The sequence below is a fragment of the Aythya marila genome, assembly GCF_965140915.1.
Source record: "Aythya marila genome assembly, chromosome: 1".
NCBI classification, from domain to species: Eukaryota; Metazoa; Chordata; class Aves; order Anseriformes; family Anatidae; genus Aythya; species Aythya marila.
In genome coordinates, this window is record NC_139042.1 from 137,095,587 (window position 1) to 137,114,277 (window position 18,691).

At 39.4% G+C, this 18,691-nt stretch overlaps 1 protein-coding gene across 8 annotated transcripts in view; it reads right to left on the reverse strand.

Moving 5' to 3' along the window:
* LOC309884532 (potassium voltage-gated channel subfamily KQT member 1-like) overlaps window positions 1-18,691 on the reverse strand; it is a 527,319-nt gene that overhangs the window by 49,301 nt on the left and 459,327 nt on the right. The window contains exon 19 of one of the 8 annotated variants that reach the window (XM_082773596.1): window positions 17,683-17,721. The exons of the other annotated variants lie outside the window; for them this stretch is intronic. Coding sequence (XP_082629722.1) covers window positions 17,698-17,721 — 24 coding nt within the window. The 3' untranslated portion in view covers window positions 17,683-17,697. Of the gene's footprint in view, window positions 1-17,682; window positions 17,722-18,691 lie in introns of those variants that run through there. 8 annotated transcript variants of the gene reach the window in all.

Genomic DNA, 18,691 nt, shown 5'->3' on the forward strand with positions numbered 1-18,691 from the left:
CTAAGCTATGACATAGTGGCCATCATCCATCATCCATGTCAAATTGCTACCATGGTGCTGGCTCTCTCTGCGCCAGCTGTTGCCCTCCCAGACAATATGTGGGTATGGAAACACCCTGAAGATGTAGATTGCATGTGAATTCCCTGTTTTGAAAGAAAAAATAGGATGGGTGGGAACTGTGCTGAGCCCATTGGAATTAGTGCAAGAAAACAAGCATTGTCCTGTTTCTTTAATAGTAAAAATATCAGGACAATATACAGGCTGTAAAGTTGAGCAAGGATGCCTTTTGTTGCTCTATAAGGGACCTTGCTGAGATGTGCATTGGGGGATGTCCTGGCCAATTTTACAAAATCTTCAGATTTTCCTGGGACAAAAACAGAAAATTGGAAACATTTGCATAAAGGATATTCCATGACTTATAACTTCCTTTCAACTGTTCTTTTTTTTTTTTTTTTTTTTCTTTTTTCTTTTAATGTCAGTTCTGCCAGAATTATATGCTGCTCTTGTGTACAAGATACTACACAATTCATGCAGCAATGAAGAACTCGCTACTTTGCTGCAACTTGAGTGAAAACTCTACTTAGAAGTCACAGTTCAAGGATGCTTAGAACTAACCGTAGATGCTGGTGAGATTTATCTTCTAGTCTATTCAGTCCTTAAACCACTTCTTCTATTCAGGCCAGGCTTTCTGTGAACCCATCTTGTCAGCTTCTAATTTCTTATTCTGAATTCCTAATTTTTACCTGCAGCTTGATAGTACAGAGAGCTACTGTCAGGGGTACACATGCTGCAAATGCCATTGGAGGTAAGTCAGTCATTTCAAAGACATTTTTAAAATATCATCTCCACGGCTTGTGTGGCCATTTGTTAGAAACAAATGGCATTTGGAGAGCCTGGAAACCAGGAGCAGCCATTAGACAGATCTAAAATATGTGTCATCTGTTTAGTGTTGTATTCCCTTATGCACTGTCTCTTCTCAGGAGGCGAGTCCCTGGAGATTTGTGAGATCAGAGGGAAACAGGAGACCCATCTGCAACCTGCTGATTAGCGAGTCATCAGCAGATTAATTTGTACAAAGGGATCACAGTAATGGGCTGAGGCCAGCTGAGTGCCTATATGGTCCTGAAAGCACTAGTGCCACAGAGATGGGGAAAACCAGATGAAGTGACTTCAAGGAAGGGCACCTTAAAACAGAAAGAAAAAGAAGGGTGGGATTGTTGGGTGAGTCATTCCAGAATACTTGGCGTTGATATCAAATCAACGGGTTCAGCCTGGCCATGCAGTTTCCTTTCTTTCTGGACATGGATCTCTATAAGCTGGAGAAGCTGGTGGGAGTATGGTATTTACAACCACTTTATTTTCTCTGGGCTAAAAATACTCTGCAAACTTTGGTTTTATTTTCCATTCATAACAGCTGAGCCCTAGGCTGGAGGGAATGAATGTGTTATCCCACTGTGAAAACATCTAAACAGGTGGAAAGGACAAGGGAGGGTAGAAAGACAGGGTGGAGACAGTCTGGTTTTAGACAAAAATCCTGTTTCTTTTCTGAAAACAGAGCAAAGTCTGGGTCCTGTATGTTACTTTAAAAGCTGAAATTCAGCTTTATAAGCTGAAATTCCATTCTCATTTGTTTGCTTACATGAAAGAAGCGTGAGTTGGGAGACATTGGGAAGAAAATAGCTGGGAAGACACTGTCAGAGAAAAGAGAAAATTATGAGAAATGTGCTGCTTTTTCAGTCAGGCCTAACCATTCTGCTAAATAACTTCATTTTTCATCTGTAACTTCTGTTATGCCAGCTGGAGTCTTCCAAACAGCTTTAGTTAAGTGTTTCTATTCTTAGCTCTTTATGAAAATGATACCAGTTCTGAGATAGATCTGTCAAAGCACCTCAGTGCTTCAGCAACCATCAAATAAGTGTATTTATTTATTTATTTATTTATTTTTAAGTATGGAAATATTTTCCATTGAAAAGCATGATCCTGCCTGCTAAGACATTCTTCTTTGAAATCCTGTCTGGATTTCAAGTAAGTCTGCAAAGGCAAGGGCTAATGCACTAATCCATTCTGGTACTTTATATATTAATTTAGGCTATTTATTTATTTATTTATTTTAGTAAAGAAAAATAAGACTAAGGTTCCAGAGACTTATAGTATACACAATGTAATCAATAAAGTTATTCAGAGTTCTATACAAAAGTGCTCACACAGATCATTAGGGCAGAAACTTTAATCCACTGAGGTTTAGAAATGAGGAATTTCTTAAGTACCACCTGAGATTTTTTCTCCAAGTCTGTAGGGCTTTGTGGATTGTAAATCTTGCTAAAACACTTTTTCAAATAAATATTGAAAAAAAAAAAAAAAAAAAAAAAGAAGAAGAAGAGGAAAGGAAAACCAAGTTGAAATCTGATAAAACACCCCCAAGAGTTAGGCCCCTTCAGGGGTCACTGAATATTGCTGCAACTTCTCCCCTAGGTGATACAAGTTAGTAAATAATCATAAACAGTGTGGAGGAGAAACAGTGTTGGCAAGAACAGAAAATCATACTGGTTTCACCTTTCACCTGTGCCTTTGAATTCCCTTAGACATGCCTCTTACTATCCTTAATTTTTTCGGCATGTGACCTAAACAAAGGTTGGCTATGAATCCCATGTGCCCTGTCGAAGGACAAGTCAAGGCTGTGTGGGTCCTGGACCTGCCCTGCCTGGCTAACATCAAAGGCAGCTAGGTGAGGGGAAGACCAGTTGGTCAAGCATAAAAGGCTGGGCACTCTTCCTCTGGCAGGTGAGCACAGTTTGGAGCATGCTCTTATGGGTGCTGAGGTTTTCTCAACAAGACTAAAGTTTGGAGTGCACTAGAGCCCTGTGGACCCGCTAGGAGATTAGTAACAGAGATGAGTGATGAGTTTGTCCTCTAGCCCAGCTGCAGGACTGTGCCTGCATGGCACTGTAGTTGTAGCTGTGGGTTAGGCATGAGATCTACATATCTCGGAAGCTGCTTTCCAGTGCTTGGCACAGGCAAGCCAGGAAGAGAACATCCTAGAGGTGGCCACCAGGCTGAGGTAGCTCAGCACCTCTCACCAACATGCAGCTGTCCGGCAGAATATTTTTGGCCAAAGAGTTTGGCCACAGAAAGGACTTTTCTATGTGACAAGTCACCTGACACCACATATGAATCATCCTGGTGAACAGTGGTACCTCACATGTCTTTTGAAGTATGCGTGAAATCTGCAAGGAAGCAGGACAATAGGGACCTTGCAAAAAATAGCATTGGGAGCACATGTTGCCCTTGTGGCAACTTTTACTGCTGTTATGATTTCTGTGCCCTCTTTGGACCACAGCAGAGAAAGGCCTGAGAGGTGAGCCAGCATGTATAAACTACACGATAGATGAGTAGAAAGATATCTACTCTGTATACCATACCCATAACCTGGACATGTCACCCAGGCATATATTGTATGTACTTTATCTGCAGTAATGTTGGCATTGGACTGCGTGCTCATTTAAGTTGTGTGTAATATGCCTGCATGTTTGGTCTTTTTTTCGAATAAGATGATATATGGTCCTCCCCATCCACCAGAAGATCTGTGACCTCTGTGGTAGAAACTTAGGTATCCCACTGTGGTAGAACAGTTTTTTTAAACTGCTAGGTGAGGTTGTTTATGTGATGTACAGATGTTTTGAATAGCATTTAAGATTGCAAGCTCACTAATTTTATGTGATGCTAAGGTAATTATCATTTCAGAACTGCCAAATGCCCATAGGTCCAGCATGATTGGGAATGTCTGATCTAGGCTTGCTTGGGGTGCCCTATTTGCTTGTGTATAAGGCAGAACCTGTGTTAGAGCTCCTCAGAAGTTGATCCTTCTTCACATAAGCCACTGGAGCAAAAACAAGTCAGTGTGTCACTGCTACTGCTTTCAGTAGGTCCAAAGAGATTGTTATTATGCCACCACAGGGCAATTTCACAAATGGATATTAAAATAGATTCAGTATAAGACCAAAAAAGTACATCCAGAACAATTGCTTGGTTATGTTACCAGCAAAAGAGGTATTTTTACTTCATTCTGATTCCCAATACACCCAAATACCGAATGTACTGTGATGTATGTGTGTGTGTGTGGGGGGGATGCTTTAGAGATCACCCTTGAAATGCAAGTCAAGGAAATGCAATATGGTCAAAGAGTGTTATAACTACTTATCTGGGCACTGCACAGGGAGACAGTGTCTCAGGGAGCAGAATGGAGAAAGATATCAGGAGAAAGAAAATATCAGGAGGGTGAAATGATTATGCTGCCTGACCGCTAGTTTCAAGGTTAAAGAGAAATGATGAAATCAAAGGACCCATTAATTCTAACTACTTAATCTAACTTAGTTTGCTAATGCTGTGAAGCCATTGGTCCACTTTTATCTAAAATTGAAAAAGCGTAATTCAAAGCCTGCACCAAGAGAATAATAAGATAGCCTGCGAGACCATTACCTAAAGCCCAGTTACAATTGAACATTATCTGTGTGGACTCCAATTTTTATTAGCTTGCATTTGGCCTCCAGGGCATCAGACAAAGGCCATCGATTTGTTAGGCTTTAGAGGAGAGCTAAAACTAAACATTTTTGGATGGGGTTGAGGGCAGGGCTCTCATATCTGGGATTTCCTAGAGGGACATAAGCATGCATGACTTACATGGAGATTTTAGTGTGTGCATGTACAGCACCAGTGATTTGCAAATGCATGGCAGGGCTTTTCTGGGGTTTGTAGTTGTGCCTGTATGGGCTGTAGCAGTATCTCTGACTTGGCTACAAGACTTCTAGCAATCCCAGAAAACTGTTGAAACTTGCTGATTCTTACTTTGCCAGTCATAAACCCAGTCCCTCCCTCTGCAGCTGTGAGTCAGTAACAGGGTACTGTTTTGCAGTCTCAGATTACTAAGGCTTTGAGTACAAAATTAATTCCTTACATAACTCTCTTGAAATTAATGGATTGATTGATGCTGATGATTTGATGTTATTCTGTTAAACCGTTTTTACAAAGAGAGACAAATGCTTCATGGTACATTTGTTTGTATGCTGTGAAGCATAAATGAAAAAGTTGATTGAATTGTTTTATGAAAAAAAAAAAGACAATGTATTGGCTGAAAGTACTCTTTGTATCTTTACTCTTTGTATCTTTATTGTCTTTAATTCTTTAGGGCCTTTACTAGTTTCATAGGACTTTGGATCAGACAGTTACTAATTCATATTCAAACCTTCATGCAAGTTGCACCAGCAATTTCACCATATACACGAGTACCCTAACCTTCTGGGAAAACGGTTACACTGAAACCAAAGATCTAACGGTAAGTTCTGAGGCTACTTCTGGCACTCCTATAAGAAGATCATTTACCAATCACCTGATTTGTTTCCTTGCGAAATTACTAATAAAAGGAAAGTAGGTTGTGTTTAATGCCGCTGTTAGGTAGCCATTGACAAATAGTGACTTTTAATAGATATCACTATAAGAAAACAAACAAGCAAATAAAAAACAAACCATATAAAACTATGTCCAGCAGACGATGATGACTGAAGACTCGAGAAAAGGACACTCAGAGATAGAAAAACTGTTATTCTGATTTCTAGCAGTAATGCATCACATGCAAAAAATACCGTTTCCCCTCATTTAAGCTGTTTAAGACAAGTAATGCTGCTGGGGTGCAGCACAGCAGGAGATGTGAATATCTCTGAATGCTCTCTGGTACTTGAAGAAGCTGATACATGGGAGAAATTCCATGTGAAATAAATAAATATTAAGTGTGTGTGTGTGTGTGTTAACTCTAGTTTGGATTCAGATCCAGAGAAAGCTTAAGGTCTCTGGTGAATAGAGAAAACTCCTCTGACAGAGCTTTGCAGGTGATATCAGATTTTGTCACCATGCTGAGCTGAAATCTCATGTGTTCTGAACTAAACTATCAAAAGAGTGTTCCTTTCACCTTATTGCTGCTCCTCAAAAAGAATTAAACCAGTCTCAAGGATGAGTGTCAGATTTTGTGCATTGTTGTCACAGATTTTATTAGATTTCCTTCACCAGTCACTGCAAACCTGCTTGAAAAGACACAGATCTCTATGGAGCAACAGCCAGAACCTGGATCCTAAAGTATCCCTCAGAAGGCTGGTGATGGTGAAAGCTGGGTCCTTCTGAAGGACTGCCAAACCATGACTTATCTTTCTCTGCTAAAAATCATTCAAAAAAATAATGAGAAGGAACAAAAATCACAGGGATGAAAGCCTAATCTTTGTCAGAGATCCAGACACTGACTGTATTGTAGTTTCAGCATGGGCATGTGTCTGACATAAAATCAAGGAGGCAAATAAAATGGGAGCAGTCAATGTGATCGTGCAAAACTGGGATTTAACCCTTTTTCAGACTAACCAGTTGCAGCCTGGTGTGAATAGTGACCATGTATTTTGTAAAGGAGGAGTTGTTTTTGTTTTTGTTTTAAAAAGAGCATTCAGATCAGCTGAGTTTGGGCCAATGTTGAAAACAGAGCTGCCAAATTTATCATTGACCAGAAGATTTGTATGGGGCCAAAGGAGGTTGGTACAGAGAGATTAGAAGCAGATTATCAGCATGCTTTTAGCTTTATCTCTATCTAGAAGCAAATAATTACCCTCAGACACAATCTCAGCTTTAAATAAGTTTTCAAACATAAATCATTGTCGTGAAAAGACTGATAAAAGTTATAGGAAGTGTTATTTCTGCCAGAAGAAATTAATTTCCAGAATAATTCATTTCAATCAGCATAGTTTCTGTAGCATTGCTACATTTTTGCCAGCAAAGCCAATTTCAAAAAACTCATTTGGTTTCTTCTGTCAAATCTCAGGGTAACCTGCCTGAAGGAAAAAGAGACCTTTCTGACATCACAAACTGGCTCATTTAGCTTCTGAAGTTTTGTTACAAAACTGAGAAAACTGCTGGTTTCATAACGTAGTGAGAGAACCTAATGGCTTTTTAACAAATAAAGTGGGTTGATTCATCCTAGTTTCTGAAGTGCCCGTGACTCAAAAACCCCAACTAGAGAAGCCCTAGTGACTGGGGCTTATCCTGCCCCCAGAGACACTGTCAACCAAGGAAAGAAGCATAATGTAATTGAGAAATTACATTTGTTTGTAACAGTGTCATATGTGGTCCTAAATTTGTGTCAGTGATGACTTTGGAAATGAAGGAAACACTCATGGTTTGTCAGCAATGTCCAGCTTTCCTGATGATCTTGACAGCTTGGATATTTGATGACACATCTTTCAGCTTAAACAGCCTTGAAGAAAGCATTACAATATTCTTCCTTACAGTGGGGAAAAAGTTGGCTGATTTTAAACTGATGTTTCCATTTTTTTCAAAGCAATGAAGATTCAAATAGTTTCCTTATGCCCTGTTCCCTTATGATGCTTTGAAATTCTCAATTATAGAATTTAAGGACATTTCTAGAAAGAAGGTCCTTTTTCATATTCGAGAACATAAAAGATTGTTAAAAAAGGTTAAAAAAATGTCCCATATCTCAACCTAGGCAAATTGATAAAGGCAAATTAGAAATGAAAGAAAACTTTGTGTGTTGGATTAGACACTGCAGATGATCTTTATAGTACAACACTTTATGTTGCTGGTACTCTTACATTGAAGAACAAGAAAACAGGCCCTTTGGTCTACATAATGGTCTTTTCTGCTAAAGTTGAAACCTGCTGACTGTATCTAGTCTCTTCCTTTGCTGGGAAAACATCTTCCCCATACTATGAAAGTGGCACTGCTAAATTTTCTTCTGTGTCTCCCTGTGAAGTGTCCTCACGTGCGAAAATCTAAATCACTAACACAAATCCTTAGGAGGCCAGGCCAGAAGCAGTTTTACATGCAATCAATAAGACATATTAAAGGAGTACACTGGCTAGACCTGTCATTTAGGTGGAAGACTGAGGTATGTCTGCGCCAGAAAATTAGCTATGATTGTCCCTTTGATCAGGGAGAGTTGAGATCACATTGAAGGGAAGACCTTGCTGCAGGGGTTGTCCCAGCAGATCTGGATGGACATATATCTTCTGTAGGAGATCCACAAACACGGCTTTTAGTTTTTCTTATGACTGTGTAGCTATCTGTCCCCTCCTGCAGCCAGATCACACATGGTGACTTATGAAACACCTACTACTTCTTTCCTAGGCTGTTTAATCTCTTCAGTTCACTGAGGTTTTAAATCCACAAGTTATAGGTTCAACTGCTAACAAGAAATCCGGGACAATGTTATAATTAAAAGGTCTTTCTTAATAACATGGAAATTATAAATCCAACTTTCTCCAAGTAATTTTGTAAATAAAAAGCTCCATTTTTACAAGGGTACCTTGATTTCTCTCTGTGCCATCAGGACTTCAGAGAAAATGACATATGTTTGTCATGGTGAGGTAAGAGCAATGAGTCAGACCTGCTGGGAGTTCCCAAAAGAGGGTGGCTGCTGCCCAGGCATGGTGGTGACTTCTGCGAGTGCACCACGTGTGCTCAGATAGCAGGAGCTAAACATAAAGAGAGAGGACAACCGATGTTGGCTGCATGGACACTTGATGTGCCATCCCTGTGGAGCAAAAAATAAAGCTGCATTTCTTAGTTATGGCAAACGTGTTTACTAATGCGTGCCCCAGTGGAAAAAAAAGACACAAATGGGGCCTGATGTATGCCAAGTATATGAGCCGTTCTAAAAGTGCGGTGTGTCATGGGCTCATTATTCATCAATGCTTCATCACACTGAGTTTATGGTGGCATTAAAAGTGGAGAAAAAAAGATGTCATTTACACGAAATGCTGGAGACACTCCCTCCACCCTTTGATTCCTTCAGTAAGCTGGAAGGAGGTTTGTGTGTGCATGAGAAAGTGTGCTATACAATGCCGGTCTTTATTCTCTTATTGAATTACTCATACTGTGCAGTATGTAGGAAAAAAAAAAAAAAAAGTTTGGGGCTTATTTTGCTCTTAAGAAATAACAGTAAAACACTGAAGCAAGGCTACAATGCAAGCTAATGCACCAGTCAATTCTGGAGTTTATTTTGCTAGGGTTTTTTTGAATGCTAGTATGTCTTTCTGTAAATGGCACAGAGTGTTCTTCATGCTCAAGTTGCTACTTTCCTATGTACACAGGACAAGCCAAATTCCTTCCCCAGCCCCCAAAGTCTTGACCTCAACAAAGGAATTACTGTTGTCCCCCTGCACGAGGTTCTGCAGGCTGTTAAGCAATTGAGGTGGAAAGCATGGGCTGAAGGGAGCTGGCACTGTGGACAGAGCAGGAAATTTGGTCCCTCATCACTGTAATAGATCGAGGCAAGGTGGAGAGCTTTGCATAAAAAAAAAATCTAATTTCATGCAGTTGTCTAGCAGATGAATTGTAAGCTTAATAGCTGACCTCCTTCTCCAGTGTTCTTTTTTTAAACCTTCTAGGTTTTCACTCCTGACAAATAAAAAGGGCATATTTTAATATTCCAATCACCAAACAAAGGAAGGAGGAATACGGGAGGCTGAGTTCATCAGGCTTTGAGCAGGGCTGTTAAACTGCTGCCTTTCCATCTCCCCTTGCCACCAGGGGACCAGACTTAAAGAGGGGCATGAGACCTCCTGGAAGGACAAGGGAGATAAAACCAGGGGGTGCACGTATGGACATTTGCATCTTGTGATGACTTCCAGCCTGAAGAATTCAGATGGGTGTGTTTTGACTGAAGTGTCTGTCCATCAGCTACAGCTTTAAGATAATTTGATTGCTCATAGTAGAAGCAGTTTATGTTTTCGAAGTCCATTTCCTAATATAGGCAAAACAGGCAAAACAGCAACTGGTTTTTATTTTTTCTTCATATTTTTTGTAAAGAGGGAAGAGTCAACTTTTCTACCTATGGTATCATCCATCTCAGCTTTCTTCAAGCCCATTCTCTGGTCTGACATAACACAATAGACTGGACTGGCTCCAGAGGAGTTTGTTTAGTCCTGTATATAATTATTACCTTGTAAACAGGATACACCTTTAAGTTATAATTTAAATATGATAAACGGGCCAAACCCAAGAGTTTTATTATCCCAGGACACAGTTATTACCAACTTAACAGGAAGCACCTGCAAGTTATTGTTATAATTAGAGATGGCTGAAAAACGGGGAAATCATTTTGTGGAAAAAAAAAAAAAAAAAAAGAATTATTGGAGTTCTCATTCTGAAAGATTTGAAAGTATCCATTTGGGCTGAATTTCATGCATCCTCTGTACTGAAATCATGTTTTAGTGTTCTCATTTGCAGAAAATGGTTACACTTTTCCAGAGAAAACTAGCTTTTAGCTAAAGTACTAAAAATACCTTTAAAACCACATAAATCTAAAGTCTAACTGAAACAGCTATTAATCATTTTATTTAATGAAAAATATAATTGTGGATAATTTCTTAGTCAGTATTTTTTCTTCCCTGGGAGAAGAATATTTTCAACTGAAAATTGAAAACTTCAAGCAGTTCTGATTATTATTTTACTGGAAAGTAAAATTTCTCTTAAGCCCTTCTTTCTGCCCAAAGCTTTCTACCTGACATGGCCTGTTGGTGACAGCTAAGCTGCCAGGAGGATCACTGCCTCCTGCTCCTCACCACTGCATTTCTGGTAGGGAATCATGGTCACCTTCACTACCCAGTGCTTCACTGATGCGCTATGGACAAAGTAAACTGCATTAGGAAAGGTCAACTATTTAAATGTTACACACACACACACACACAGGTTATTTTGTCCACTCTTAGTTACAGGGTGCTCATGTGACAAGTTTGCAAGAAGGTCTGTGTGAGTGGTGACCCTGACTATAGGGCAGCTGGAAGTGGCAGCACCTCAGGGGGCAAAGCAAAAAGGAGAGCACATCTTCAGCCTTTCTCATTGCAACCTGGCTGCTGACCTAAGCACTTGTAGTGGAGCTGACTTCAACCCACAGTTCTCACTTTGTCTTCTGGGTTTTGGAGCCAGTACATGTCCTGTCATTTTCATCTCCTATCTTGAGTATGCTCATAACTGGAAGTTTTGTATGTGACAGGAATGAAAAGAGAATTCATCCTCTCCTCTCCTCTCCTCTCCTCTCCTCTCCTCTCCTCTCCTCTCCTCTCCTCTCCTCTCCTCTCCTCTCCTCTCCTCTCCTCTCCTCTCCTCTCCTCTCCTCTCCTCTCCTCTCCTCTCCTCTCCTCTCCTCTCCTCTCCTCTCCTCTCCTCTCCTCTCCTCTCCTCTCCTCTCCTCTCCTCTCCTCTCCTCTCCTCTCCTCTCCTCTCCTCTCCTCTCTCTTTCCCCTAGAGGCAGGGACTAAAGATGACTTGGGAGTTAGGACTCAAACAGCAGGGAAAGAGGTCCCAACAGTGGGAGGTGTGAACTTTACTGTAGAAGATTTTGGGATAACCACAGGGCATTGACAAAAGGTCAAGAAGTGTGCATCAGTAGTGTAGTCACTATGTCAGGGGGCTTTCCCAGTAACTCAAGCCTGATGTTCATTTTTAAGAAAATGGTTCAATTCAGAAACTTCTATAAGTTTTTTATTTTATGTTTTTTAAAGTGTTTTTGTTGTTTTACTTAATTTACTACTACTGATGTCACAAGAGCTGAAATAGAATATTTTATTTTATAATCATGATGGGTATAGAGATTTATTTTTCTCTTTTCCTAATTAAAATGTCTACTCTGTATGCTGTGTGATAGGAAGGCACAATATACATCATCTCAATGTTTTTTTTTTTTTTTTTTTTTTTTTTTTTCTTTTTAAATGTTATTGCAACATTAATGTGCTATTGTCAGAAGTTTGTCAGATGTACAACCACAAATATACATACATTTCAAATGACACTGTTAGTCTAAACATTATGGGAATGAAATGAAATATTTAATGGAAATAGTTTTCCAATTGTTGAAATAAGGTTGCATTAGATAAAGGGAGAATTACTAAAGTAATGACTACTGTAAATGCATAACAATGTTTTAATGAATGGGCTGTCAATTACAATAGATTATCGTGGAGGCAAACAGTTTACTCATGATATTTTAGGGATATGCTTTTTAGTGCTGTAAAAATTGAACTTAACACTACGTTTAATTGAAAAATGGGAGATAGTTTGTGAGCAGTTTCATGAAAATTATTATAAAATTATGGAATATATCTGTAAGGAATAGTTTTGAAAATATACGAGTCTTGCAAGACCTTCATAGGCCCAAGTATCTTAAATATGGAATTGGGCTATAAAATCACCAGAAGGCTTAAGTGACATATACTGTCTAGTCAATCCTCCTAAGATAGATTAGGAAGACCGTATTTTATAAACACATTTTGAATATAAAATATGTTACTCTAATTTAAAGCAAGATGTTTTTTGGATGAAAATACTTTTATTTTTTTTGTGACACTGAAAGAAAGATGAAGACCAGAAAGCCAAGCTGACTGGTGACCATGGTAACAAAAATGAAATTAAGTTATCAATGTCCTTTACTTCTTGACATATTTAACTTGTCACTTCCCTTTAAATTCAGATTTGCCTTCTAAATGTGCAAAGGTGAAATGTCTTATTACTCCTTCTTGTTATAATTATTGGCTTTTTGGTTTTGCTACAACTAAATGGTGAATGAGAGAAGTGACTCGAACACATGCTGCTTCTCTTTTCACTGGTACCATCAGACTTTCCTATTGTGCATGCATAAGTAGGAGAGTATATGACTGATTAATCAAAATGAGTCACTTTCTATCTTTAGTGAAATAACCCTCTGTTCAGCATTCCCCTTTGCCAAGTAGGAGGCAGCAATTGCAAGTAGGTAATTGCACTGCTAACACATGCCAAGGCTCAGATAAGAACCAATCTGGGTACACTCAGTGTATTAACAAATTCTCCAAGCACTGACTCTGCAGAATAAGATTCAGCATTTTCATCCAAGATAATATGCTCTAATTAACCAGTGCACGGTACTTTACACTAAATACAGGGCTTGAATACAACTTTGGGAATGGGATAATGGAGGCTTATTAGGTTAATAAAGAATCATGTGTTCCAAGGCTGACTTAAAAACACGATTAGACATCCTTTAAAATAGGCCAAAGTATTTCAGATTTAATCAGTCCCCTGGAGGTTATTGAAATTATGAAATAGGTTTGGCAATCAATAAGTGACATCACTTACACTGTTCAGAATATGAAAATGCTCTAAAGAAATACTGGGAGCTTTGGTGGCTAAAAGCCACCTTAAAATTGCCTCAGAGACTGGATGCTTTTTGTCCAGCATTTGGACAGAAAACATTTTATTGCAGAAGTTAGAACCATTCTCTAATGCTGCATAAGATTTCTGTAGCAGAAAGGAAACTATGTTATCCAATCTGACTTCATTAAAGTTGCTTGTTGCTATTCCCTGGGAAGATTTCCCCTGTAGGTCCTTGGTTTGAATTTAGAAGCCATCCAAAATGACTCCTTAGAGAAAACTTGCTCAGGTCTAAGAGACACAGATTGTATGCTGGGATTAGGTTTGCTGGTTCACACTAGTCAAGTATAGGCATTCATTCAAAAGATGTTCTTCTCAGAGCAGTGGACTTCACCTACTTGGATGAGTTAATAGCATATTACAAAATTCTTATATATCACATTGCTGTGTCGTTGAACTTTCAGTTGGAGATGCTACATAGTTGTTTAAGACAGTTTCTGTGGACCAGTTTTGATCATCTAGTCTACAGTTTTGACCATCATAAATGGTCCCTTACCTGTGAATCACCACAACAGTGGTCTCCTCACTAGCTCACCCCTGAGACCATGTGAAATCTCCCTGATACACCCTGGGGGTTCCTTCAGGTGGACACAGATGTTGGGACAGATATAACCAGGCACAGGGAGCTCATTTTAAAGCTGTGAACTAAAATTAGTAGGACTTCCTCTATAACCACAGTCTTTGAGGACTCAGTCCCTTAAAATATCATGATTTTACCTTCACTTTTTTTTTTTTTTTTTTTTTTTTTTTTTTTTCACAAACAATGAGTTTGAAACAGTTGCTGGACTGAAAGTGTGAGGTTTTCTTTTTTTTTTTTTTTTTTGAGAGAGAGAGCTATTCTTCTTACACATACACCCTGAAATGTATTTGCTGTGCTTGCAGTCTGTGCCATTAACTAATTCCTTGCTTTTCATCAATTTAAACTTTTCTTATCTGAGTACATTGCAACTGATGAGCCACAAACACCCTAAGGACTGATCATTAGGCAAAAATCTCACCTGAAATGAAGGGGAGTTAAACCCTAAAGGATGGGACTGTCTGTCATGAATATTGAAAAACATTATCAGAATGTTTTGTGCCATCAGGTATGTGTAATAAGAAAAAGCAAACGTGTTTTATTCATTTTAGTGGAAATAATATTTAAAAAGAAAAATACCAGAAGGGTAGGAACATGTCTGAGGGAATAGTCTGCAAGCAAAATTTGGGTCACATGACTAGTTTGGTACACTTAAAAGGGATTATTTCTAGGACTAGAACTGGCAGAATTTAATTTTCATTTGCAAGTCTTCTCCAATCAATATGAATTTTCTCACACTTATCAAATATTCATCCAGCTATTTTTCACTTTTTCTCCACTTCTTGTCATCTATCTTCCTCCACTTTAGCTGAAATTAAGATCTAACTTTCCTATAAATAATACTTGAAAAACTGTAACTTTCAGTACCCTTGAACAAAATGTTTTAGAACAGTTCAGCCTGACAAGGCAGAAACTGTTCTCCCGCTAAAATGCAGTTATTCAGTGAATGTCACAGTATTCCATTGCTAGCTTCTCTACAAAATGTTAAATCCACATGACAGACCTAGACTCATAGGACGTCCACACGCTTTGCACCAAACCTTAATTTCACTGTATATTGTAAAAACACAATGATTTATATAGTCAGATAAATTCCCAACCCCCCAGCTTAAGAAATATACAGAAATTAAGTGCAGGATGGACAGATGTATCACCTGAATATCAAATAAATATTATCTGTGTATGTCTTCCTATCCTATTATAGGATATAGGTCTGAACAAAGCTGTCCTTAGTCAGGACAGGTAAATAGGAAAAATGTCTCCTAAATTATGTGCAATTTCTGGAATTACATTGGTAATTTGAAAACCAATAAGAGTTATGTTTAATCGTGCAGTGCCATCCTGCACTATATCATCTGTATAAAATAATTAATATAACGAAACCCATAGTTATATTTTGTTTCCCTCAAATTACATTAGAATACAATGAGATAAGCATACAAATCTTGCTTTCATGTTCTGGAAATCCATTTCCTGCCTCAATTTGTCTGTATGCTAGGAAACAGTAATTTAGATATGTTTAGAAGGCCATCTGTCAGACACTTTGTTCATATAACAAACATTCGTATAATATTTGCCTGGGTGTATATTTGTAAATTTTTATAATATTTGTATAATATTTGGTGGGGTGATTCTACTTGGCTTTTGCTGTTTTTCAAGGCATCGTAACAACTGTCATCAGAAAACATGGAGAAATGGGGCTGAGAGAAGGCACTGACCTCGCTCTCCTTTTTATGAAACAAATGAAGTTCACATATAAATTGTGAGTAGTGATAGTGAAGGCAGTGAAAATTGTTTACTTTCTTCCATTAACATAATCAGGTGTGTCAAGAAAGAATGCTTCTTCATTGGTCTCTGTGAGTTCCCTCCTTATGTCCCTGCCTTTTGCAGAGGATGCCTATGAGGGACTAATCCCTCCATGTCCAGGCTAGCATAGTGAGGCTGGTCCTGCCTAGCCAGGCCTGGAGAGGCAGGTGTCTGACCTCCACAAGCTCATGTCAGCCCTGAGCCACAACTACTCACATTTACTGGTGGTTATGTTCAAGGCACCCAAAAGACCCTGGAAGACAGTTCTAGCTCCAAAAGGTTCACCTACCACTGATTTACATTCATCACAGAAAGGTGAAAGGAAGAATTTATCTTCTTCAGTGAATTAAAGAAAATTTGGCCCCCAGTTCTCTAACAGTTGGGTACATGTAACTCAGCACATTTCTCTTCTGGGACATTGATCGGACCTTTTCCCTTAGAGAAGACCAAGCACATTATCAAGACAGGAGAAGCTAGGTAAACAGATGAAAATGAAATTATGGGTACTGCAGTGAAAATGTCATTATTCATGCGCTGTGTGACCAGGATGTGGCTGGCTACTGTGCAGGATAACTTGCTTTGACTTGCTTGTGTAATGTAACTCTTGCTGTCTTACAGCCAGAGAGCTCTGCAAGGACAAGTGATTGTCCCAGTGCCAGAAGTGGGACTGCTGGAGAGAGCAGAGATGTAATAAGCAGGGATGGCCTTAGCCAGAAAAGAAGGAAGGCCTTCACAGCTGTGGGAAAGGCTGGTGTCAGTGACCCAGGCGCAAAGCCACCTCCCTGTCCTCGGAGCCCCAGGGCACTTGCAGGTCCTGCCTTGCACCCTTGGCCCCTCCTGCTCAACACAGCAGGTTGTCCTGATGTCAGGGACAGGGCCCTGGGAGAGGTCCCTGTGCAAATAACACCAGTGGCATGTGTCTACCACCTTCCTTGTAGGACAGTGAAGAGCTTGGACAGCTCAAAGAGTCCAATGGGAGCTCAGAGAGTGAGTGGAAGGAGAAATGCACTCAAACTTCATCAAGACTTTTCAATAGGCATGATTCTACCCTTTTCCTGTCTGTAATTCTTCATCCTGACACTTTTCAGCCGCATCCAAGTCAAACATCCCTAAGATTTGAGATGGCTGCATTCAGCAAAGCCACATGCAGCAACTTCTTAAAGATGCAACAAGACTTTTGGCCCTTCTCTATTGTGTGGCTGTGCTTGGGGCCCCCTTTGTTTTTGTATCGTTTCATCTGTGGACATCTGGAGCTGTGCAGTGTGCCACCGGGAAACGAATACATTTACAGCACGTGTAAGAATAAATATTTACCAGAATTCATCTGTAAAAACAGAAAAGGAAAACTATTTAAAAACAACAACAACAATAAATAAACCAGTCATCAAATAATAGAGTGGTTAATCCTATTGGCTGGACCAGTCTATTTTTGCGCTAGGAATAACAAACAGATTTGCAATGAATTGTACTTCTTATTTTCTGTACATTAGCATTGAGAGCCCCTGTTCAGGGATCAGTCTCTCATTGAGATTGCTTGGCTTTATAGTGAAAACTGAAGCATAATTTTTCTAGCATATAATGTCAATGTTCACTAAAAAAAACAAGTGCTTACACTTCCCTTTCACCGAAGAGAATTTAAAAGCTTTCAGTGACTTACATGGGGTTTGTATCAGGCCAAATTGCAACTGTTTATGCTCAAATGCAACATTGCTGCTGCAAGCAGTGGCAGGCTTTAGATTTGTATTGGGATCTGGTATAAATTTTAGTGGTTTTTTTTTTTTTTTTTTTCTTTCTTTTTTTTTTTTTTTTTTTTCAGAACTGCTATTTTCTTTAAGTGTTACAATGACCTTTACTAGGCTCTAAGCTGATACTGTATAGGTTTGCTGCTTGTGCCTCTGCCTAGGAATAGACAGCATCAATAACTGCTTGTATTTGGGTTCTGCCAGGCCCATGAAGAATGAAAGAACAATTGCTCCCTAGTTAGACCTCTTTCTTCTGAATCTTCTCTGTAGAGAGCAAGGGTTCAAGGATGTGGACTTCTCCCAGGAGGGAGGTGAAGGAGCCAAGTGTTCAAGTCAGCATAGTCAGCATGCAAACCTCAGAAGGACCTGCAGAGATAGAAATGTCAGGAGGATGGAAGAGGAAAGAAGCATATGGCTTTAGAGAAGGATCATGCTAGAGCTGGAAGAATACTATTGCAAGACTCAAAGTGAGACTGTGTAAATCACATGAATCTGAAATGACTCAACATTCTGAAAAGATGCTGGTATAATACACAAGGAATGCTAAAAACAATAAGGAAAGAGCAGCAGAGTGACTAACAAGTGTGTCTTAATTTACCCGGATATATACAGCCTTTATGCTGTTTTTAAGAAAAGAATGATGCATCACAGGCCTTTTACGGAGTTTGTTTCAAAGTCTCGTCTAACATGAGGGAAATTTTAAAGATGGTCCTTATAAAGATGGAGAATATGCCACAAGAAAAGTAGGACTGCAGCAGAGAAGATCAAAGGACCACCTAGCACATCTGTTTCCAGCAGCAGTCAGCAGCAGTTGTTTAGGGGAGAGTAGAAAACTGAGGATGTGCAGCATTATTCATTTCCCTTGTTTGGCCTCCCATTTTGGGATATCAGTTTCTCAGTGACTTCCTGAGCTGGAGGTTCAATATGGTCAGTCAGGTCCTACTGATACAGCTTCCCAGCATGAGTTTGTCCAGTGTCTTTTGAATCTATTTGTGTGTCACTTTCCTCACTGTCCTATGTCAATAAGCTCCACAAAATTAGCATATGATGCCTAATAAAACATAGCTTTTTTTCCCCACCAAACTGCTAATGACATTTTTTGTGCCTCATCACCTGTGATGTAAAACTTAGTGACTAGTGGTTATATGCTCTCTGTTTCTATTTATGAATTTAGAAACCTCTCCCATGTCTCCTGTCACTCATGTCTTTACCAGATGAAGGGCTCCTGGTCTATGCCACTCATGTGGTGGAAAAGCACACACTTTTGCTCATCCTTGTTGGCCCTCTCTGGCCCTTCTCTAGTTTTTATGTCTCCTGAAATGGATGAGGATCATAT